This window comes from Nerophis lumbriciformis, linkage group LG09, assembly GCF_033978685.3.
Source record: "Nerophis lumbriciformis linkage group LG09, RoL_Nlum_v2.1, whole genome shotgun sequence".
NCBI classification, from domain to species: domain Eukaryota; kingdom Metazoa; phylum Chordata; class Actinopteri; order Syngnathiformes; family Syngnathidae; genus Nerophis; species Nerophis lumbriciformis.
This window is the reverse complement of record NC_084556.2, coordinates 21,375,477-21,399,412: the sequence shown is the minus strand read 5'-3', so window position 1 is coordinate 21,399,412 and position 23,936 is coordinate 21,375,477. Positions and strand designations below refer to the sequence as shown.

Sequence of the window (23,936 nt, the reverse complement as noted above, 5' to 3'; positions counted from 1 at the left end):
TGTTCTCCATTTGTACACAATTAACTACATGCATAATAAAATAATAAAGTTCTCAATAAATAGTTAAACGAGTTGAAAATCACATAATGAGATGGATAAGATGATCACATTTTTCAATTAGGTTTAAAATGTTTCTCAAGATTCATCTTCCTTGTACTTTGTAAACTTTGAGTTTGAACAGTTTTTTTTAAACATGATCATGTTAGTACACTGTTTGACTTCCATTCCATAATTTGATTCCACATACTGATATGCTAAAGGTTTTAAGTGTTGTTCGTGCATACACATGTTTTAAGCTACATTTTTCTCTCAGATTATATTTCTCCTCTTTTGTTGAGAATAATTGTTGTACAATTTGGAGAAGCAGGTTATAGTTTGCTTTGTACATAATTTTAGCTGTTTGTAATTGCAAACAAATCATTGAATGTCAATAGTTTTGATTCCATAGATAAAGGGTTTGAATGTTCTCTACATCCAACATTATGTATTTTTCATATACTGACCTCTTTTGTATCACAGTTAGTGACTGAAGCATACTTTTGTAGTTATTTCCCCATATTTCTACAAAACAACTTTGGTCCAGTATATGTGTCTGCTTTATTCATTATTGACGTGTTTCTTGCCTCTTTATGTTGTATGTTTTTATATGAGATTTACAGTTAATGTTATCATCTATTATTGCACCCAAAAATAGTTTTTTTTTACTCTGTTAATATCTACTCCATCTGTTTGTATTTGTCTTCCTCTTCTGCTGTTACGGAATAGCATTATTTTAGTTGTACTGAGATTTGAAGATAGTCTGTTTTCAAACCATCTCTTCATTTCTTCTGTTATTATTTGTATTAACTTCTGTGCGGTCTTTCATGAACAAAACGCAGTCATGTTATCTGCGAACAGGACTAACTTCAAGTCTTTTTAAAATTAGTTTATGTAAAGATTGAACAATTTTGGTCCCAGTATTGATTCCTGAGGTACGCCACAGGATATATTTAGCGTTGTAGACATTTGTTCCCTACATACATACATACATACATACATACATATACATATATATATATATATATATATATATATATATATATATATATATATATTAAATTATTGTACATACTACCCCCTGGTGTCTGAGCCGTCACCTCCCCTTAGTGATACATAACAGAGGCATATGCTTGTTGATGACCCTCAGCTTCATATTTCAATGTCAGATATATTTATTGAGCAGGTTAAAAAAGTAAAACTGCTTGGTGTGCTATTAGACAGTCAACTGTCATGATCCCATCTTATTGATGGTATTTTAATGAAAATGGGAAGATGGTCCTCTCTGAGCTGCCACCTTAACGTGGTAGAGGAGTTTGCGTGTCCCAATGATCCTAGGAGCTATGTTGTCCGGGGGCTTCTATGCCCCCTGGTAGGGTCTCCCAAGGCAAACTGGTCCTAGGTGAGGGATCAGACAAAGAGCAGCTCGAAGACCTCTATGAAGAACACGAACAAGGAACCCAGATTTCCCTCGCCCGGACGCGGGTCACCGGGGCCCTCCTCTGGAGCCAGGCCCGGAGGTGTGGCACGATGGCGAGCGCCTGGTGGCCGGGCCTGTCCCCATGGGGCCCGGCCGGGCACAGCCCGAAGAGGCAACGTGGGTCCCCCCTCCAATGGGCTCACCACCCATAGCAGGGGTCATAGAGGTCGGGTGCGATGTGAGCTGGGCGGAAGCCGAAGGCAGGGCACTTGGCGGTCCGATCCTCGGCTACAGAAGCTAGCTCTTGGGACGTGGAACGTCACCTCGCTGGGGGGGAAGGAGCCTGAGCTAGTGCGTGAGGTGGAGAAGTTCCGGCTAGATATAGTCGGACTCACTTCGACGCACAGCAAGGGCTCTGGAACCAGTTCTCTTGACAGGGGCTGGACTCTCTTCCACTCTGGCGTTGCCAGCAATGAGAGGCGACGGGCTGGGGTGGCAATTCTTGTTTCCCCTCGGCTCAAAGCCTGCACGTTGGAGTTCAACCCGGTGGACGAGAGGGTAGCCTCCCTCCGCCTTCGGGTGGGGGGACGGGTCCTGACTGTTGTTTGCGCTTACGCGCCCAACGGCAGTTCAGATTACCCACCCTTTTTGGATTCACTCGAGGGAGTACTGGAGAGTGCTCCCCCGGGTGATTCCCTCGTTCTACTGGGGGACTTCAACGCTCATGTTGGCAACGACAGTGAAACCTGGAGAGGCGTGATTGGGAAGAATGGCCGCCCGGATCTGAACCCGAGTGGTGTTTTGTTATTGGACTTTTGTGCTCGTCACGGATTGTCAATAACAAACACCATGTTCAAACATAAGGGTGTCCATATGTGCACTTGGCACCAGGACACCCTAGGCCGCAGTTCCATGATCGACTTTGTAGTTGTGTCATCGGATTTGCGGCCTCATGTTTTGGACACTCGGGTGAAGAGAGGGGCGGAGCTTTCTACCGATCACCACCTGGTGGTGAGTTGGCTGCGATGGTGGGGGAGGATGCCGGACAGACCTGGCAGGCCCAAACGCATTGTGAGGGTTTGCTGGGAACGTCTAGCAGAGTCTCCTGTCAGAGAGAGTTTCAATTCCCACCTCCGGAAGAACTTTGAACATGTCACGAGGGAGGCGCTGGACATTGAGTCCGAGTGGACGATGTTCCGTACCTCTGTTGTCGGGGCGGCCGATTGGAGCTGTGGCCGCAGGGTAGTTGGTGCCTGTCGTGGCGGTAATCCTAGAACCCGTTGGTGGACACCGGCGGTGAGGGATGCCGTCAAGCTGAAGAAGGAGTCCTATCGGGTTCTTTTGGCTCATGGGACTCCTGACGCAGCAGACAGGTACCGACAGGCCAAGCGGTGTGCGGCTTCAGCGGTCGCGGAGGCAAAAACTCGGACATGGGAGGAGTTCGGTGAGGCCATGGAAAAAGACTTCCGGACGGCTTCGAAGCAATTCTGGACCACCATCCGCCGCCTCAGGAAGGGGAAGCAGTGCAGTGTCAACACCGTGTATGGTGGGGATGGTGCTCTGTTGACCTCGACTGCGGATGTTGTGGATCGGTGGAGAGAATACTTCGAAGACCTCCTCAATCCTACCAGCACGTCTTCCTATGAGGAAGCAGGGCCTGGGGAATCTGTGGTGGGCTCTCCTATTTCTGGGGCTGAGGTTGCCGAGGTAGTTAAAAAGCTCCTCGGTGGCAAGGCCCCGGGGGTGGATGAGATCCGCCCGGAGTTCCTTAAGGCTCTGGATGTTGTGGGGCTGTCTTGGTTGACAAGACTCTGCAACATCGCGTGGACATCGGGGGCGGTACCTCTGGATTGGCAGACCGGGGTGGTGGTTCCTCTCTTTAAGAAGGGGAACCGGAGGGTGTGTTCCAACTATCGTGGGATCACACTCCTCAGCCTTCCCGGTAAGGTCTATTCAGGTGTACTGGAGAGGAGGCTACGCCGGATAGTCGAACCTCGGATTCAGGAGGAACAGTGTGGTTTTCGTCCTGGTCGTGGAACTGTGGACCAGCTCTATACTCTCGGCAGGGTCCTTGAGGGTGCATGGGAGTTTGCCCAACCAGTCTACATGTGCTTTGTGGACTTGGAGAAGGCATTCGACCGTGTACCCCGGGAAGTCCTGTGGGGAGTGCTCAGAGAGTATGGGGTAACGGACTGTCTTATTGTGGCGGTTCGCTCCCTGTATAATCGGTGTCAGAGCTTGGTCCGCATTGCCGGCAGTAAGTCGGACACGTTTCCAGTGAGGGTTGGACTCCGCCAGGGCTGCCCTTTGTCACCGATTCTGTTCATAACCTTTATGGACAGAATTTCTAGGCGCAGTCAGGGCGTTGAGGGTATCTGGTTTGGTGGCTGCAGGATTAGGTCTCTGCTTTTTGCAGATGATGTGGTCCTGATGGCTTCATCTGGCCAAGATCTTCAGCTCTCACTGGATCGGTTCGCAGCCGAGTGTGAAGCGACTGGGATGAGAATCAGCACCTCCAAATCCGAGTCCATGGTTCTCGCCCGGAAAAGGGTGGAGTGCCATCTCCGGGTTGGGGAGGAGATCTTGCCCCAAGTGGAGGAGTTCAAGTACCTCGGAGTCTTGTTCACGAGTGAGGGAAGAGTGGATCGTGAGATCGACAGGCGGATCGGTGCGGCATCTTCAGTAATGCGGACGCTGTATCGATCCGTTGTGGTGAAGAAGGAGCTGAGCCAGAAGGCAAAGCTCTCGATTTACCGGTCGATCTACGTTCCCATCCTCACCTATGGTCATGAGCTTTGGGTCATGACCGAAAGGACAAGATCACGGGTACAAGCGGCCGAAATGAGTTTCCTCCGCCGGGTGGCGGGGCTCTCCCTTAGAGATAGGGTGAGAAGCTCTGCCATCCGGGGGGAGCTCAAAGTAAAGCCGCTGCTCCTCCATATCGAGAGGAGCCAGATGAGGTGGTTCGGGCATCTGGTCAGGATGCCACCCGAACGCCTCCCTCGGGAGGTGTTTCGGGCACGTCCGACCGGTAGGAGGCCACGGGGAAGACCCAGGACACGTTGGGAAGACTATGTCTCCCGGCTGGCCTGGGAACGCCTCGGGATCCACCGGGAGGAGCTGGACGAAGTGGCTGGGGAGAGGGAAGTCTGGGCTTCCCTGCTTAGGCTGCTGCCCCCGCGACCCGACCTCGGATAAGCGGAAGAAGATGGATGGATGGATGGATGGGAAGATGGTTTAGCCATGGTCAGGAAGTGCTCCACCTTCTTGACATCCTCAACAATGGGTCAAGTCATACAGTCCTTGGTTTTCTGTCATCTTCATTACTGTCCTATAATATGGTCCGTTACAACTAAGTCTGACCTGAACAAACTGCAACTTGTTCAGAACAGAGCGACTAGACTGGTACTTAAATGTTCCTTGCGCACTAATATTTAATTTATGCATTCACGCCTGTCCTGGTTGTCTGTTGAACAAAAGATGCATTGTAGTTTCCTTATGTTCTTTAGAACTATAATGTTAGATCAATCACCAGATTACTTTTACAGTTTTTAAAATCAACTAACACACATTATCATGACACTAGGAACTATTTGGCACTCCCTGCTCCCAGGACCAATGACACTAGGAATGCCAGCAATGGCTATTTGGCACTCTCTGCTCCCAGGACCAATCTCCTCAAACACACAGTCATATATCATTCTGGAATGTGCCATCTCACATTAATCTCTCACAAAGTAAATTGTCATTCAAGACAGCTTTGAAGATACACCTATTGCAGCTGCCCACATGATGTGAATTTTTAATACTGGGTTTAACTAGCTTTTTTTATCTTATGTTGTATTTTTTCTTTGTATAATGTTTGGTAATGCATGTATTCTTTGTATTTTTATTTTGTATGCTCCTATATGGACCCCAGGAAGACTAGCAGTCGCCTTGGCGTCAGCTAATGGGGATCCATTCAATAAACAATAAACCACACATCTGTATTACCTTCAAAATAAAAAGGTACTGTAATACCTTAAGGACATGAGGTACATTGTAGGTTTAAACATTTCATATAAAGGCATAATTACAGCTGCTGGTCTGCTTACCTTGGTGGAAATGATGAGTTACATTTGAGCTGTTTGCCTCTTCCTCCCGACTTGAACTCGTCTGACCTCTCAGTAGTATTTTTCCACGGACTGCAAAGCTTCCATTTTGTTAGACCACTTCCTGCACACCTAAAAATGGTAATGCATGAATTCCTAAGGGATCAGTAGTTTTAAAAATTAAGAATTAAGAAGAAGAATTAAAATTAAGAATCCGGACTGCGGGTTCATTGGAAAATGATGGCCATGCAAGCTGCATTAACAAGGATGCTGTTCAAACAAGGTCTGTCAGCACATTAACACGTGTGATTAATCACAAGAAAAGATCACATTAGTCATGTATAAATGCAAATTAATCACGCAATTTATTTTGAGTTACATTAACCTGTACCTTTACTGTCAGCAATCAGGTTAAAGTTAAAAGTTAAAGTTAAAGTCTCAACAATCGTCACACACACACTGGGTGTGGTGAAATTTTTCCTCTGCATTTGACCCATATTCACCCCCTGGGAGGTGAGGGGAGCAGTGAGCAGCAGCTTGCGCCACACTCGGGAATCATTTGGTGATTTAACCCCCAATTCCAAGCCCCAATGCATATGTCAGTGCAAAGAAGAGGAGACACCGACTGTTGTGCTCACTGACAAATTTAATTTCAAAATACACCCTGACTGGATTTTACATAAAACTGTTGAGTTATCTACATTCATGTAAAACATTTAAAAAATGTTCTTCAGTCTGACAATAAAATTGCATTTGCGTCAAAATATTGGGGTCTTTTTTCGGTTTAATTTATATTATGTAAGCAAGTAATTCACTGCAATTAATCATGGTTAATACGAATTCCAAAGTTTGATTTATCGGATTTAAAAACTGTATCATTTGAAAAAGTATATATAATATGATAAAAAAAAATGGATCTGCATCAGTTCCATAATTTCCAGAAATGTCTTATTCCAGTAGCCAACTTCTTGCCGGTGTGACTGTCATTTGTTGTATCACCCCTCTATGGTACCAGCAAAGGACCTATCTGGATATTACGACTAGCCCTGACCGGGATTCAAACCCCAGGCTCCTGTGCAGCCGCCAGCAGTGCTGAGCTTACCAGTCACATAGCTATGACCAAATACCTACAGAATGTGATGCACATCCTGAGGAGCTAGATGAATGGCATGAGTAAGATCCAGGCCTTTAACACCTATTCCCTAACAATAATCTCTGGACACTGAACAGATGCAGGCCACTGATAACAAGACAAGGAGGTACCATCCTAGGTTCTGAGGCTATACACAAAGCGAAAAGATCGGGACTATCAGACAGCCTGTCCTGCAAGGCATGTACAGTAGCACCGTAAAATTTAAAGAGTGGCTGATGGTGACAAACCATACAAAGGCTGCACTGAAAGACAGTATTGAAGCATTGATCTTGGCAGTATAAGAACAGGCCCTAAACACAACACCTATAGTCTACCACATCAAACAGGACCCCAGGTGAAGGCTGTGCAAAGAAGCCCCAAAGACAGGGTGGAAAATTCTGGCAGGCAAGGTATACTTGGAGCAAACATTGTGTATCGGAATATCTGTACCAAATATAGACTGGAGGTCACAGAATCAAGATGATAGGCCTCTGGTAAAAGAGTGGGTGAGACAACATTTTTTAATAATTTACATTTAATGTGATTGTAGTGCTCCTCTCTGAGCTGCCACCTTAACGTGGTAGAGGAGTTTGCGTGTCCCAATGATCCTAGGAGCTATGTTGTCCGGGGGCTTCCATGCCCCCTGGTAGGGTCTCCCAAGACAAACAGGTCCTAGGTGAGGGATCAGACAAAGAGCAGCTCGAAGACTTCTATGGAAATGCAAGAACCGAGACTCAGATTTCCCTCGCCCGGACGCGGGTCACCGGGGCCCCCCTCCGGAGCCAGGCCCGGAGTTGGGGCACGATGGCGAGCGCCTGGTGGCCGGGCCTGTCCCCATGGGGCCCGGCCGGGCACAGCCCGAAGAGGCAACGTGGGTCCCCCCTCCAATGGGCTCACCACCCATAGCAGGGGCCATAGAGGTCGGGTGCAATGTGAGCTGGGCGGTAGCCGAAGGCAGGGCACTTGGCGGTCCGATCCTCGGCTACAGAAGCTAGCTCTTGGGACGTGGAACGTCACCTCGCTGGGGGGGAAGGAGCCTGAGCTAGTGCGCGAGGTAGAGAAGTTCCGGTTGGATATAGTCGGACTCACCTCGACGCACAGCAAGGGCTCTGGAACCAGTTCTCTCGAGAGGGGCTGGACTCTCTTCCACTCTGGCGTTGCCAGCAGTGAGAGGCGACGGGCTGGGGTGGCAATTCTTGTTGCCCCCCGGCTCAGAGCCTGCATGTTGGAGTTCAACCCGGTGGACGAGAGGGTAGCTTCCCTCCGCCTTCGGGTGGGGGGACGGGTCCTGACTGTTGTTTGCGCTTACGCGCCAAACAGCAGCTCAGAGTACCCACCCTTTTTGGATTCACTCGAGGGAGTACTTGAGAGTGCTCCCCCGGGTGATTCCCTCGTTCTACTGGGGGACTTCAACGCTCATATTGGGAACGACAGTGAAACCTGGAGAGGCGTGATTGGGAAGAATGGCCGCCCGGATCTGAACCCGAGTGGTGTTTTCTTATTGGACTTTTGTGCCCGTCACGGATTGTCCATAACGAACACCATGTTCAAGCATAAGGGTGTCCATATGTGCACTTGGCACCAGGACACCCTAGGCCGCAGTTCTATGATCGACTTTGTAGTTGTGTCATCGGATTTGCGGCCTCATGTTTTGGACACTCGGGTGAAGAGAGGGGCGGAGCTTTCTACCGATCACCACCTGGTGGTGAGTTGGCTGCGATGGTGGGGGAGGATGCCGGACAGACCTGGCAGGCCCAAACGCATTGTGAGGGTTTGCTGGGAACGTCTGGCAGAGTCTCCTGTCAGAGAGAGTTTCAATTCCCACCTCCGGAAGAACTTTGAACATGTCACGAGGGAGGTGCTGGACATTGAGTCCGAGTGGACCATGTTCCGCACCTCTATTGTCGAGGCGGCTGATTGGAGCTGTGGCCGCAAGGTAGTTGGTGCCTGTCGTGGCGGTAATCCTAGAACCCGTTGGTGGACACCGGCGGTGAGGGATGCCGTCAAGCTGAAGAAGGAGTCCTATCGGGTTCTTTTGGCTCATGGGACTCCTGAGGCAGCGGACAGGTACCGACAGGCCAAGCGGTGTGCGGCTTCAGCGGTCGCGGAGGCAAAAACTCGGACATGGGAGGAGTTCGGGGAAGCCATGGAAAACGACTTCCGGACGGCTTCGAAGCGATTCTGGACCACCATCCACCGCCTCAGGAAGGGGAAGCAGTGCACTACCAACACCGTGTATGGTGCGGATGGTGTTCTGCTGACCTCGACTGCGGAAGTTGTGGATCGGTGGAGGGAATACTTCGAAGACCTCCTCAATCCCACCAACACGTCTTCCTATGAGGAAGCAGTGCCTGAGGAATCTGTGGTGGGCTCTCCTATTTCTGGGGCTGAGGTTGCTGAGGTAGTTAAAAAGCTCCTCGGTGGCAAGGCCCCGGGGGTGGATGAGATCCGCCCGGAGTTCCTTAAGGCTCTGGATGCTGTAGGGCTGTCTTGGTTGACAAGACTCTGCAGCATCGCGTGGACATCGGGGGCAGTACCTCTGGATTGGCAGACCGGGGTGGTGGTTCCTCTCTTTAAAAAGGGGAACCGGAGGGTGTGTTCTAACTATCGTGGGATCACACTCCTCAGCCTTCCCGGTAAGGTCTATTCAGGTGTACTGGAGAGGAGGCTACGCCGGATAGTCGAACCTCGGATTCAGGAGGAACAGTGTGGTTTTCGTCCTGGTCGTGGAACTGTGGACCAGCTCTATACTCTCGGCAGGGTCCTTGAGGGTGCATGGGAGTTTGCCCAACCAGTCTACATGTGCTTTGTGGACTTGGAGAAGGCATTCGACCGTGTCCCTCGGGAAGTCCTGTGGGGAGTGCTCAGAGAGTATGGGGTTTCGGACTGTCTGATTGTGGCGGTCCGCTCCCTGTATGATCAGTGTCAGAGCTTGGTTCGCATTGCCGGCAGTAAGTCGGACACGTTTCCGGTGAGGGTTGGACTCCGCCAAGGCTGCCCTTTGTCACCGATTCTGTTCATAACTTTTATGGACAGAATTTCTAGGCGCAGTCAAGGCGTTGAGGGGATCCGGTTTGGTGGCTGCAGGATTAGGTCTCTGCTTTTTGCAGATGATTTGGTCCTGATGGCTTCATCTGGCCAGGATCTTCAGCTCTCACTGGATCGGTTCGCAGCTGAGTGTGAAGCGACTGGGATGAGAATCAGCACCTCCAAGTCCGAGTCCATGGTTCTCGCCCGGAAAAGGGTGGAGTGCCATCTCCGGGTTGGGGAGGAGATCTTGCCCCAAGTGGAGGAGTTCAAGTACCTCGGAGTCTTGTTCACGAGTGAGGGAAGAGTGGATCGTGAGATCGACAGGCGGATCGGTGCGGCGTCTTCAGTAATGCGGACGCTGTATCGATCCGTTGTGGTGAAGAAGGAGCTGAGCCGGAAGGCAAAGCTCTCAATTTACCGGTCGATCTACGTTCCCATCCTCACCTATGGTCATGAGCTTTGGGTTATGACCGAAAGGACAAGATCACGGGTACAAGCGGCCGAAATGAGTTTCCTCCGCCGGGTGGCGGGGCTCTCCCTTAGAGATAGGGTGAGAAGCTCTGTCATTCGGGGGGAGCTCAAAGTAAAGCCGCTGCTCCTCCGCATCGAGAGGAGCCAGATGAGGTGGTTCGGGCATCTGGTCAGGATGCCACCCGAGCGCCTCCCTAAGGAGGTGTTTAGGGCATGTCCGACCGGTAGGAGGCCACGAGGAAGACCCAGGACACGTTGGGAAGACTATGTCTCCCGGCTGGCCTGGGAACGCCTCGGGATCCCCCGGGAGGAGCTGGACGAAGTGGCTGGGGAGAGGGAAGTCTGGGCTTCCCTGCTTAGGCTGCTGCCCCCGCGACCCGACCTCGGATAAGCGGAAGAAGATGGATGGATGGATGGATGGTGATTGTAGTGTGATGATTGGTTTGGCTTTATCTAGTGGTCAATAGTACTGTAGTATTGCTATTTGTATTCTTATAAATGCTTAATGTAGGCAAAAAATACTTTAATGCTTTAAAAAATATGCAATAGAGCAAGGCTGAACATTTTGAGGCGCAATGTGACAAGAGACGAATGTACGTTTTTTTTAACTTTTGGTGATCCAAACAAAATGACTGGGCGGGCCAAACTTGGCCCATGAGCCGCACTTTAGGCACCGGTGCTCTATGGCGTCCAGGTCAAAACTGGTGAAGTTTATCTGTACAGCAGCAAACTATACTTCGGAAATGTTGTTGAGAATAAATTAAAAATATAGTCAACATACATCTAATGTAAAAAAAACAACCCTAGGATATCATAAATAGGAATTAGTGCTTGTACTCATATTGTACCACCTGAGGATGCTGTCTCCACCTGTCTCTAATTCGCAGAATTAGGATCAGAGCTCACCTACATAGTTGTGTCTCAAGCAGTACTTTTTTTTTTTCATATCAAACTGCAAATATACAGCTCCTCTGTATGTCTTCTAAGCCTTCACCCAATGGATACATAACAAAACAATTGTTACCCTTAATAAGTGTTGTTTGGATCGTTATTAGCTAGCCAACTACTTTGTTTGCCTTGAGCTAGTAAAACAATCCAGTTGGGGTTGGTTGTTCACATCACAGTACATTCCTATTGTAATATGTATATAAATTATATGTGTTTACTTGTGATGGGCCACTCTCACACCCATCAGTCTCTTTATGTCTCAACAGTTCGCTTTTGTCACAGGTTGTCATGGTGAATTGAAGTTAATTTTTGCAGTAGTAAACTAAACTTACTGGAGATCAGCCATTTGTAAAACATGTTTGAATCCTTACTCTGGGCTAATAGAAAAATGATGACCATGCCAAGCTGGTTTAACAAGGAACATTTAAGTCAAATAAGATGTAAATGAACATTGATTTAATGAATGATAAATGTTTCCCATGTCTTCAAAGGGCAAAGTCCATATACCGGTGAAGTATTAAAAATTGTAAATGTCAGTTGGCCTTGACTTTGTTTAAGTAAACTTTAGACATCGTCAAAAAACTAGTATTCAACATGTTGAAGTTGAAAAATGACAACAGTGATATAACCACACATCCAAAAACAGTAAATAGAAATACAAAGTCAAATTTATTTTTTGAAGTAGAAAAAGGAACATGACATCAGTTTGAGTCAACATTACAAATGCCACTGATTACCTCACTGTTGGGCATTAATACATTTACACATTTCATCCAACTATCTGCCATTTGTGTTTTTGTTTTAGCTGAAACTAATGTTTGTGTGTGTTCATCCCTTGTGCTAAGTGTCAGTGTGGTGACTGTGTACTTGCACTGGGAGAGTCCGATCGGTCCGTCTTCAGGCTACTTTCAAGTTGTGTTGAGGAAAGGGGGGTTGGGATTACAGAGCTCTTGTTCTCCATGGAGGAGGAGGCGGACGGGGGCAGTGACACCACAATGTATTTCTGCATGGGTCGTGAACTTGGAAGTACGGGCCCGCCGCCAGGTTCCAGTTTTACCATGGGCTGCAAGGTGGAAGTGGCGCTGGGTACAGTGCTGGTAACCGTTGAGGCTGATTGGGAAGAGCTGATAGTGATAACCTGCTGGATACAGATACATATGCATTCTTAAATAGGAGAATTTGTGTTTATGCGCCTAAAGCCTATTGAAAACAACCCGGTCGCCATAAACTTCATAGTACCTGCTGTGTTGAGGCGGCCCCTGCACTTGTTCCCATAACAATATACTTAGTTGCTGGGGGGGATGGCTGCGATGGAGTCCCCGGTCTTGGCGACATAAGGGCAAGAGAACTTGGAACCTTAATGATGCTCGGAGTGCGAGGCCCTGTCGATCCACTAAGTCCACTTTGAGAGACAGAGAGGGTTGGACGAGGCTGCAAGAGACCCACAATAATAAATATGTCACTGAAGAGAGAGAGAGCCTCCATAATCAATAATAATAATTGAGTGTCAATGTACCTGTGTTATTGTTAATGTGGTTCTATTGACTTGCTGGGCCTGCATGGCAGCTTGGGTCCGAGCCTTTATTACGTGAGAGCAAAGCATGGGCGCAAGGTAACCGTAGTCTGTCCGATATTGTTCCAAATTGTCGGGTGGAGGTCTTATCTTGGCAATGACACTGGCACAATGTTTCTTTGGAAACCAAACAAAACACAGTTTTTCATTGTATACATACACATCCCCTCTAAAAACTGATGCTTTAGAATCTGAGTGACCTTAAAAGTCTCCAATCTAAAACCCAGAAGCCCTATTCTTACCAGTAAAAGACTTTGAACGTGGTCTGCTCCAATCTTATCAATGTTGGAGATCACAGGCCCTTCCATCACCGCTTTTATGCGAGCGCCCTCTACAGTAAGCCGAGGAAGGATCAGAGTCTTTATCACCTGCAGGGACACAAGTCAAAAAACTGTACTGATGGAGGAGAGCAACGGATCCAGGAACCCAACCAGGAATCCAGATTGAAACTCACATCAGGTCCCAGTTCAGCAAGCCCGGCAATGCAGCCGTATCGTGTGGTCCACTGGGTTTTGTCATCCAACCAACTCTGAGAAAACAAACCAAGTTAAATAGACACTTTGACTGATCCAACAGCGCATTATCTAAATTCTGACCACAGAGGAGTTTATTTACTCAATTGCAGAAAGCAGCAGGTATTTCTTGTAAGTGTAAGGTATTTATCAAAGGGAAGGCCATCAATTAGATGCATGCATTTTTATTTGCTGTGTTACAAAGCAATATTAGTCTGCTATCAGCAAAAAAAAAAGAAGCAAGTATCGAATTATATCGATTTGCATCCGAATTTTCCCATTTATGCGCTTTAATACAGGCAATCCTGCATAGGGCTGGGCGGTATATTTTACAGAATTATACCGGTATATTTTAGAAAGAGGTATGTACGGTATGTGAGAACATACCGCCATACACTATATTGTCAAAAGTATTTGACCACCAATCCAAATTATCAGAATCAGGTGTCCTAATCACTTGGCCCGGCCACAGGTGTATAAAATCAAGCACTTAGGCATGGAGACTGTTTCTACAAACGTTTCTGAAAGAATGGGCCGCTCTCAGGAGCTCATTGATTTCCAGTGTGGAACTGTCATAAGATGCCACCTGTGCAATAAATCCAGTCGTGAAATTTCCTTGCTCCTAAATATTCCAAAGTCAACTGTCGGGTTTATTATAAGAAAATGGAAGAGTTTGGGAACAACAGCAACTCAGCCACAAAGTGGTAGGCCACGTAAACTGACAGAGAGGCCGCCCACTTTCTGCACATCAGTTGCTACAGAGCTCCAAACTTCATGTGACCTTCCAATTAGCCCACGTACAGTACGCAGTGAGCTTCATGGAATGGGTTTCCATGGCCGAGCAGCTGCATCTAAACCATACATCACCAAGTCCAATACAAAGTGTCGAATGCAGTGGTGTAAAGTACGTCGCCACTGGACTCTAGAGCAGTGGAGATATGTTCTCTGGAGTGATGAATCACGCTTTTCCATCTGGCAATCTGATGGACGAGTCTGAGTTTGGAGGTTAACAGGAGAACGGTACATTTCGAACTGCATTGTGCAGAGTGTAAAATTTGGTCGGGGAGGAATTATGGTATTGGGTTGTTTTTCAGGAGTTGGGCTTGGCCCCTTTGTTCCAGTGAAAGGAACTTTGAATGCTCCAGGATACAAAAACATTTTGGACAATTCCATGCTCCCAACCTTGTGGGAACAGTTAGGAGCGGGCCCCTTCCTCTTCCAACATGACTGTGCACCAGTGCACAAAGCAAGGTCCATAAAGACATGGATGACAGAGCCTGGTGTGGATGAACTTGACTGGCCTGCACAGAGTCCTGATCTGAACCCGATAGAACACCTTTGGGATGAATTAGAACGGAGACTGAGAGCCAGGCCTTCTCGACCATCATCAGTGTGACCTCCCCAATGCGCTTTTGGAAGAATGGTCGAAATATTCCTATAAACACACTCCGCAACCTTGTGGACAGCCTTTTCAGAAGAGTTAAAGCTGTAATAGCTGCAAAAGGTGGACCGACATCATATTGAACCCAATGGATTAGGAATGGGATGGCACTTCAAATTCATATGTGAGTCAAGGCAGGTGGCCAAATACTTTTGGCAATATAGTGTATGTAATCCTTAACACAGAAGTCTCTTCAATGTGTCTGTAATAGCAAATATTTGAGAAGCACTGGCTTAATTGAACACTATTGCAGTTTAGAACACCACATTTGTCAATATAAATAAGTATCAAATAATTTCAGTTGCTTATTACTAGATACAAAGTCTCCAAGACAGAAGTGTATTAGAAAGTATCCATTGTCCACATCATTCAATTTATCGACCAATACTCAAGGCTCCAATACTTTATTATTTTTGTTTTATTATTTGTCGAAGATAAATATTGCCTATTTCAGATTTACAGATGTCATGTCTGCCTTTAAATGGATGGGCTGTGCTCAAGTAAACTGCAGTAAATGGTGATATTAGCCAGAGTAAGGTAATTAGAGACACTACAAATGTTTTAAAGGGGTGGGAGGTAGAATTTGTCGTTTTTTAAGGAGTGGCGTTTATGCACAAATGATGATGACAAATTAGACATTACTGGAGAGACCACTCTTTGAGGAAATATATAAGTGTGCAGCAAGGTTTGTGTTCTAAATACACATTTCAAACCAGATGATTAATATGTGGTTTCAAAATCTTGGTAAACAAAACAGAACTCACCTTAGTGAACGTTTTGGTGATGCGAGACTGGATGTTGTTGGTAGTGGTGCTGAAGGTTTTACAACTCTGTGCCATGAGGCGAGCAGCAAAGTCACGTAAAGCCCAGTGGTTGTCAACATCTGGTCTCAAGCATAGCTGCTTGCTCACAATGCACGTAACCACAGCTGGGATCAGCTCATGCAACTACAAAATATAGAAAACAAATGTACCCCGTATAGTATTAAAACAATTTTTTCATATACAACAATTCTTCTCAAAAAAAGAGGAGAAATATAATCTTACATTTGTATGCACGTACAACACTTAAGACCTTCAGTATATCTGTATGTGGAATTAAATTATGGAATGGATTAAGCAAAACAACCAAACAATGTACTAATATGATCCACTTCAAGAAACTCTTCAAACTTTAAGGTGTTTACAAAGTACAAAGAAGAAGAACCATGATAAACATTCTGACTTTATTTCATCTATCTACCCGTTCATTTTCAAAATAATCTTACTCATCTCACCATATGAAATGTAACTTACTTCACCGAGTATTATTCATTTATTTATTTATTTTTATTGTGATTACTCCTGGATTATATTGTGAATAAATTGAGAACAGGGAGCGAACAAAAGTTTTAGCAACTGTTATGTAAAAGAAAAGGGGTAGGATTAAATAAGCTCTGCTTCTTCCTACTCCTTTTCGAACATGTTGAAAAGAGAAACTGGAAATTGTGATGTATCATGCTGTATGCATGTTCGAAATAAACTCAAACTCAACTCATTTTATATTTTACTTTCTAACCAATACTGAATGATTCCACTCACATATTTCTCCAAATATAAAGTGGGGTTGTCCATTAGCGCTTTGACCATCCGCATGAGGTAAATCAGGAGTGCCAAGTTGTTTTGCACCACATTGACACGAACCTGCCAACAGAGCAAGAGGTCAGAACATTTAATGTAGAAGAATATCAGAAATTCATTGAGAGGTGCTTTAAAAGACGCTTACTCCTTCCGAAATGAAGGTGCTGAATCTTGGAAGCATCTGATACAGTCCTGGGTCTGTGGCAATACTTTGCAAGGCTTCCTGGATAAACAAAAAACAGAGACAGACACTTAAAATTCTGATTTCCTTTCAAAGAATGCATTGTAAAGATTTAGGGTGTCCACAAAGTCTCTACAATTTAGAATGTGAATTACAAAAGCCATTTATAAGACATGCTCAGTGGTTATCAACATTTTACATTGCATGTGTATATCAAACACTTCCAGAATAGCAGATTGAAAAGGATGGTCCAATAACGTATCGAACAAAGATATGGGCATCATCTGCAGAGAAAGGTTATTACTGCCATTGACACCGTTGAGGCTACACCACAGCAAACATGGTAAAAAAATCTAATTAAGACATTACTTGATGGGTTTCTTGCAACTAATGGTACTGCCAATCTGCCATTTCTTGGTGTGCAATATGGGTTTTAAGATGGTGTTCTTGTGTATTACAAGGTTTTTTTGTTTTTTTACAGGTATCAGCAAATCTAATTTAATGCTTTTAATGCCACTTAAAAAATGTTTTCTGTCTTCATCCATACAATTGTAAGAATTTGACAATTATAATCTTGAATAGTTTAAAAGTTAACAATAACTCTTACTCTTTACTGAATTACCGTAGAATTGGCTCACAAGATTGTTTAGTCTGAGAATCTATTTACATTTATTTTTCTGTAGGGGTAGCATCAGCTCACAGTTGTGGTGAAATAATAGCACGTGTGATTTTACCGTATTGATGCCAATTGAGTAAAGTTTAGAGGTCTTTTTGCACCCGCTCCAGCATGTCTCTGTGGGTTTACAATCGACAGGCTTTAACCAAGTTTTGAAAAGTTAGACAGCCAGCTACATTTTGATGAAATTTACAGTTTCCCATTTTTCACCAACATGTATTCATTTTCTCGCTTTTGCCACACCATCAGCACATGGGAATGCCACATCACAGGATGTGGCATTCCAAGCATCCGGTGTTCTGACTTTGTACACCAGCCGTAGACAATAGCCACTTAAAATGTTCTATCTGTCAATCATCACACTGTACTTTGAATCAATATTATTAAGAGGGAAACTGCACTTTTTTGGAGTTTTGCCTATCATTCACAATCCCTTTTGTAAGACAAGAACACGTTTTTTTGTTTGATGCATTCTAAGTCATAAACGCTAGCAAAAGTCAGCTAACAATGGAGTCAATGGGAGTTTCTCAATTCCGACCACAAAGCTCTCAAAATAAACATCCAATTATGAATTAGTTGATCAATATAATATACCCAGAAGTCATTTTTTAAAATTGTGTCTCTTTGAAATCAGCTGAAAAATGCATATACTCTAAAAATAACCTTATAATAGCCATACACTAGAGGATATGTTTTTTAATCGGAAACGGTTAAAAAAAATGTTAAAAGGTTTTATGGAATAATAAATGAACATCATACTAGGACTGCAAATGATGCATGTGTTTGGAAATGGATGATTGATTTTAGCATTTTAGAAAAAAACATGTCATGGTATGCTATTAGGAAGAATGCCAATAAGCCCTTTAGATGCATTAAAAATAGGCTTAGTCAATTTAACATCTTGGACAGATTGTATTTACACACTCATAGTTGTTTAAAATTGGTCCAGTAAACAGCAAGCTATGTATAAAATGTCAGGCAGCTGAAGGAACTCTAATTTATTTATCTAATTTATCTATGGGAATGTAAGTAAATAAAGAGTGTTGGTCTGTTGTGAGAATTGCTTTGGTAGTCTATCTTAGGCCACCGTAGGTCACTTGAGGTACCTGCGTCACTCACAAAAGTTACTAATTTAGCCAAGTTAGCTAATGTGTGTTGACCTGGAGATGAATGAAAACAATTACGTTAGTCGTGTATGAAACAAGCACTTTTTTCATCAACATGATTATGGTGTTACAGTTAAGAACCACGCGCCTACAGTGACCAAAGAATGGCAAAGTTTGTCCTCCCAGACGATTCGATTTTGCTGTCCAGCAGTGTCCGCTATAGAGGCAGCAGTTTCTACAATTTCGTACCTTAAAAGACCTCTTGTATCCAGTTTGAAAGCCAGAGACGAAGAAAAGAAAGACACAGACAAAGCAATTTATCGATGACCGCAAGGTTATTAAGTTAATTTGTATTTATCGTTTCACTGATTGGTGTATTTGATTGATTGAAGTACGGGCCCAGTCCTAGAATTGTGTTACATTTTTAATGCCTCTAGACATCGAATTAAATGCTTTTCAATACCATTTAAGGCCGTAATTTACGCTTGACTTTTTAATGACCGGCAGAAACCCTGTATTATTTATTGATACACACTTCAATCGTTAGTGTGCAATATGTATTATTATTTACTCATGTTTAGTTTTTCATTACGTTTTACTTTTGTCACTGTATGTAAAAATCCGCAATGCAACCACATCATTTCTTCATTGTGGAATACATTAAAGTATAACTTAAACTATATAGAAGTGTATTCAATGAAGCAAATTATTTTATATATATTCCTCATTTTGCAGTAATTTCCATATATTTATTTATTTATCAATTTCTATAATGAAGGTGTTAAATTATAAACCGACTTTAGGGACACATTTATATGCACATAAATTACATACAGCTCTCTTGGCTTCACAGGAGCCGACACATGCTTCAGTAATCTCCTTGTAGTAGAGTTGCTGTTCCACAGAAAGCTCATGGGTACTGCGAGGTTTCAGCCTTATTGGACCTTTCTCTTTTCCTAAAACAAACACATGGAAGATGAATAAAGATAATTACTGGGAAGGTTTTTAGAAGGTTTGCAACTTAAACTACCGTAGATAATGACCTTTACCATCAGCTGTTGCCCCTTGACTCTTGCCTTGAATTGTACCCTCCTCCTCTTGGCCAGGTTTGACAACTTTGAGGGGCTCTGTAGATTCAGCCTTTTGTTGCTCTTTTGGAGCTGCAAAGAGTACATTTAAATTACAAGTTGTGTTCCATGACAGCAACTTTGTAAATAGTCATACCTGGTGGTGGATTTTCAGGAATGGAAGGTTGAATCCCTTCAATACTTAACCAGTGGGCTGAGAGAAAAGCAGAAAGATGTGACAATTGCGAACATTCAATTAAACCTTACAATGATTCATGCATTAGAATAGCATTCAGTACAAACAACATGTGTACCTTTTAATGACACATCTAGTGGAACTCTAGGCAGTGGTGTGTTAATAATGTCACTAAGGTCCACTTCCTTCTCCTCATAGAAATGAAGTTCTCTTCCACCACCACTGGCAAAACGAAATGGGATAAACTCTTGCGACTGGAATCCATACACGGGCTACAAAAAGAGAAACGTACTAAAGTAACTTACCATAAGTGGTCAGGTTTCCTTCAGAAAATACTGTATGCAATGCTTTGTTAATACAATAATATAAGAAAATGTTCTGTCTTACCTCCACATTTTTAAGTTTGAGGGCATTATCAATGTCAATGGTGGTTAGTTTACGTCTCTTTCCATGATGCATGAATTTGAGAGCATCCTTTAAAAAGAAAACAAATGGACAAGAACTAAGAAGCAGCACATGATATGAGCAAACAGCCTAACACAGGAATCTGCAACCCACAGTTCTGGAGCCACCCGCATCTCTTCTGCTTCTTTTGTTTTTTAAAGAGTTCTATCATTTCCGACTACCTGTGAGGCTGTGAACGCGCACAGGCTGAGTTCGAAGGCGCAAGGATGACAAGAAAAAGAGCATGGAAGCCTGTGTTTTCAGTTCAGCTTCTCTAGTGTGCAACCATAAATCCTTGCCAAAAAAGAAATGAGAAATGGAAAAATAGTTAAATTTCACATTGACGGTTTGGTTTTCCTGTAAAAAAAAAAAATTTAAAAGATGAAAACTTAAAAATGTTTATGCTGTGTTACGTTTTGCGGCTCTTTACCAATTTTCTTTTGTGGAAGATGAGGCAAATTGTCTCTTGATAGTAAATGTTGCAGACCTCTGCCCTAACATGAAGCTTCACTTAAATGTTGCTGTACACTTAGCTTTTCCACTAATAGCACTGGTGCTACTAAATGAAAAAAAAAAGTAGCACATAATTTCTTTTGTAGCAAAATTAAAAGTCCTAAACATCACAATTTTATTATTAACACTCAAACAATGTACACAAGTGCACTCATACATATAAACACAATGCCATCATAAGGCTTCTTGCAACACTCAATTAAAGACAGAGAACATCCCTACACTGTGCTAGCACTGTCGCTAACACGAGCGTAGGGCTGCGCAATAAGGACCAAAACTAATATCCCGATATAGTTCGGCCCATAAACTAACCCATAAATGGGAAATATACATTGACGTAACTAAATATCTCCGCCATGCCTTGATTTTACATTTTCATGACTGATGAGGATCCCAAATACACAAAGACATGAACCAACAAGTAAGAAAAGTAGGTTTTGTATAATGGGATCCCAACAGAGATGTCTTGAGATAAGAAAAAAGAAAACGCTTTGGAAATAATATAATACAAGTCAAATATAATCTCCAATCTTCTTTAACAAACATTTAGCTGTGCACAATTCTTCAGCTAACAAAAACAGAAAAGAAAAAAATGTGAAATAAAGTGCACTGGTATAAAAAGACATGTTTAAACGTCAGCAGCAACATGAAAATAATTTACCTTTAACAATGGTGTTTTTATAGGTACCGGTAAACATTATTAGAGGACATACACACAAATATTTTAGCCAGGAACAGCAACCTGCTAACTGCGTCATGATGCTGTGTGACAGGCTGTGTTTTGAAAATTACTTTTAAAAAGTCATTAATTATAGTTACTCGTTACTTTACCATAAAAGTAATTGAATTACTAACTAAATTACTCTTTAATAAATGTATTTAATTACTAGTTAAAGTAATTAATTTGTTACTTAAATTGTTTGTTACACAGGTAAGTCTCAGTGTCTGCGTGTGCCTTTTGAAAGGCGGTGCCTGTTGCCTAGTGACATGTCTGCTTAATGAATAGATTGAATGTGCTTCCATGGCTGTATGTTCTTGTCAACAATCGGGTATTATTTGGACGGCAAGATTGTCATTTCAATCATTGATTTGTTGTTCAATATTACACCCGAGCCTCCTCGCAATGCAGTTTGTGTCAAGTTATAAGGCGGTAAAAAAAACATGTATTTTTTGACCAGTTCCTCCAACTAAGTTGTTTTGTTGCGTATTGCAAGACTTGGAGCTCACACACAGCCCCGCTACATCGACTGCTGGGCTTCTCTAAGTGCATGGCGCTGAGGCGCAGGAGGGAGGGAGGCAGGCATGCGCGCGCACACACACCTGACAGAGAGTGATCAGTGACACCTCCGCGTCAATCAATTGCCCATTTTGTTAACTGTTATGGTTTAAGTTTATTTTAAACATATTATACAGATGCCTGAAAATGATACTCTAGTTTGATCAAATTTGGATGAATTTATTTCAGGAGCAATACGCTAATTAAAGGGTCAAATCTGTATTTGCACGTGTGTTCCTTTTTTTCTCAATACTCGCACTGCCTAATTTTAGTTGCAAATGTGACTGAATTTCTCACACTGTACAATACTGTACTATTAAAGGGGTCATATTATGATTTTTTTTTCTATAATTAAAATAATTCCTTGTGGGCTACATAACATGTACCGGTAATGGTGGTTCTTCGGGCAAAATTTTGCATAGATTGTTTTACAGACCATCTTTAAGCTGTTTTCTGACCATTCCTTCTAAAAGTGCAGTTGTGCAGAAGGATCTTATTCACGTGCCTCCACTTCGACTACGTCTTCTTCACGCCATCTTTCTTGTAGTTTTAGCGCTTTCATAGCGAGTCAACTAACACAGTGGTCCCCAACCACTGCAGACAGATTGGTACCGGGCCGCACAAGAAAAAAAAAAAAATATATATATTTTTTAAATTTATTTATTAAATCAACATAAAAAACACAATATATACATTATATATCAATATAGATAAATACAGTCTGCAGGAATACAGTCCGTAAGCACACACGATTGTATTTCTTTATGACAAAAAAAAACATAACATAACCCCCCCGGTCCGTGGGACACATTTTCAAGCGTTGACCGGTCCGCAGCTACAAAAAGGTTGGGGACCACTGAACTAACAGATATAAGTTCGACTTATACACTACATTGTATTAGAAATGGCAGCAGAGGAGAATGTATGTCTATGCACGACCCAGCCTAACCCACAACAAGAGAATACCAAAAAAGGAGCTTATTGACTACAGTGCGGACTACAATGGCAGACACAGGCAAGGCACTCTGGGTAAATTTATACCAAATATGAATAATTCGTTGACGTTTTTCTCCAACTAGTGATGCCACAGATTGTGCAAATTTCAAACTCAAAGATCATTTTATAAACGTCTCCGCAATGCCTCCGCTGTTTGATTTCAAGTTTTCGGGACTTATGCAAATCCCAAATACACAACAGCAGGTAACAAGAACAATTGGTTTTGTATAATAGGGCCCCTTGAATACAGTTAGGGCATTTTCCTCCAAATCTGTGTGCGTTACCTGTGTTATTTCTTTAATTCTGTAACTGACTTCTTCACTTAGGGCTGTGCAGCTGTCCTCTTGTAGCTGGCCCACTCCCACTGACTCTGCCATCGCCTTCATGGACTCTGTAGGGAGGACCACCGAACACTGCTTCTGACGCCTTTCTTCTGCCATGGCTAACAAAACACAAGTCTGTTAATATAATATGTCACAGTGATTTACAGACTCCATCTAGAGATACAATATATACATGGATTTGGGTAGAAGGAGTGAGGTAATTTAATCAAGACTTGATCATGATACAATTTTCCATTAATATATATTAGTTTGAATAAAAACATTTACGCCAACTTAAACAAACAGTGGTATTCAACCTTTAAACTAGTTCTGTCATCTAAAGGCGGGGCAATTGCAAAACAACAAACTACCGACTCAGTCATGGCACATTACAACAAATCCAAACTACGTAACTATACAAACACAACTCTATAACCAAAGCAAAAATGAGCCTGACTGATTGCTCTTAATGTGTGTATGTTTGTAATTGAGAGACAGTAGTCTCACTAAATATGCGTTAGTGTGTTAGCCTGGATGCTAAGTCAGTTAGCTTCTGTGGACGCTTTTGCATGTTACCTGCACCAAGCTTCCTCCTTTCAGTGGATAAGCAGTGACGACTACGAGTGCTCACTGACGAGATATCCGACGATTCATATTTATCGAAGCTAACTTTTCCCGCTGTATTCCATTTTCAATAAAAAAAAAAAACAACTGAGTGGATGGCGGCTAGCAACAGGAACTTCTGTACGGGATTGAGCACTTGCGTTCCGTCGCTAACTCGAGTCGACTTCCGGTTGTGATATCGCGAGAATAGGGGTTTTATGTTTTTACATTATTTTTCTTTACAAAACTTAACTGGGGTTATTATTATTAGTTTATAAAAAA

General features: G+C 43.5%; 1 protein-coding gene across 3 annotated transcripts; it reads right to left on the bottom strand.

The window, feature by feature from the left end:
- Positions 1 to 11,610: 11,610 nt before the first annotated feature.
- Positions 11,611 to 23,825, bottom strand: taf6 (TAF6 RNA polymerase II, TATA box binding protein (TBP)-associated factor). Of its 3 annotated transcripts, none has more exons than XM_061962271.2 (15): positions 23,628 to 23,825; positions 23,013 to 23,170; positions 19,887 to 19,973; positions 19,618 to 19,771; positions 19,461 to 19,517; positions 19,280 to 19,396; positions 19,071 to 19,192; positions 16,419 to 16,496; positions 16,235 to 16,336; positions 15,419 to 15,601; positions 13,156 to 13,230; positions 12,944 to 13,069; positions 12,645 to 12,818; positions 12,368 to 12,559; positions 11,611 to 12,269 (listed from the first exon to the last, which is right to left on the bottom strand). In XM_061962271.2, the coding sequence occupies exons 2-15, from the start codon at positions 23,166 to 23,168 to the stop codon at positions 11,976 to 11,978; spliced, it is 1,917 nt and encodes a 638-aa protein (XP_061818255.1). In that variant the 5' UTR covers positions 23,169 to 23,170; positions 23,628 to 23,825; the 3' UTR covers positions 11,611 to 11,975. The 3 variants fall into 3 exon arrangements, with proteins under 3 accessions (XP_061818255.1, XP_061818256.1, XP_061818257.1); XM_061962272.2 differs by having other exon boundaries at positions 11,611 to 12,266; XM_061962273.2 differs by having other exon boundaries at positions 11,612 to 12,269; positions 19,286 to 19,396.
- Positions 23,826 to 23,936: the final 111 nt, after the last annotated feature.

Bases quoted from the DNA above. Each gene is read 5' to 3' on its own strand.
- taf6 (XM_061962271.2), bottom strand. From the start codon at position 23,168: ATGGCAGAAGAAAGGCGTCAGAAGCAGTGTTCGGTGGTCCTCCCTACA. The intron at 13,231-15,418 runs GTGAGTTCTGTT...TTGTTTTCTCAG, and splicing joins TCACCAAAACGTTCACTAAG to AGTTGGTTGGATGACAAAAC. The intron at 12,819-12,943 runs GTAAGAATAGGG...TGGTTTCCAAAG, and splicing joins ACGTTCAAAGTCTTTTACTG to AAACATTGTGCCAGTGTCAT.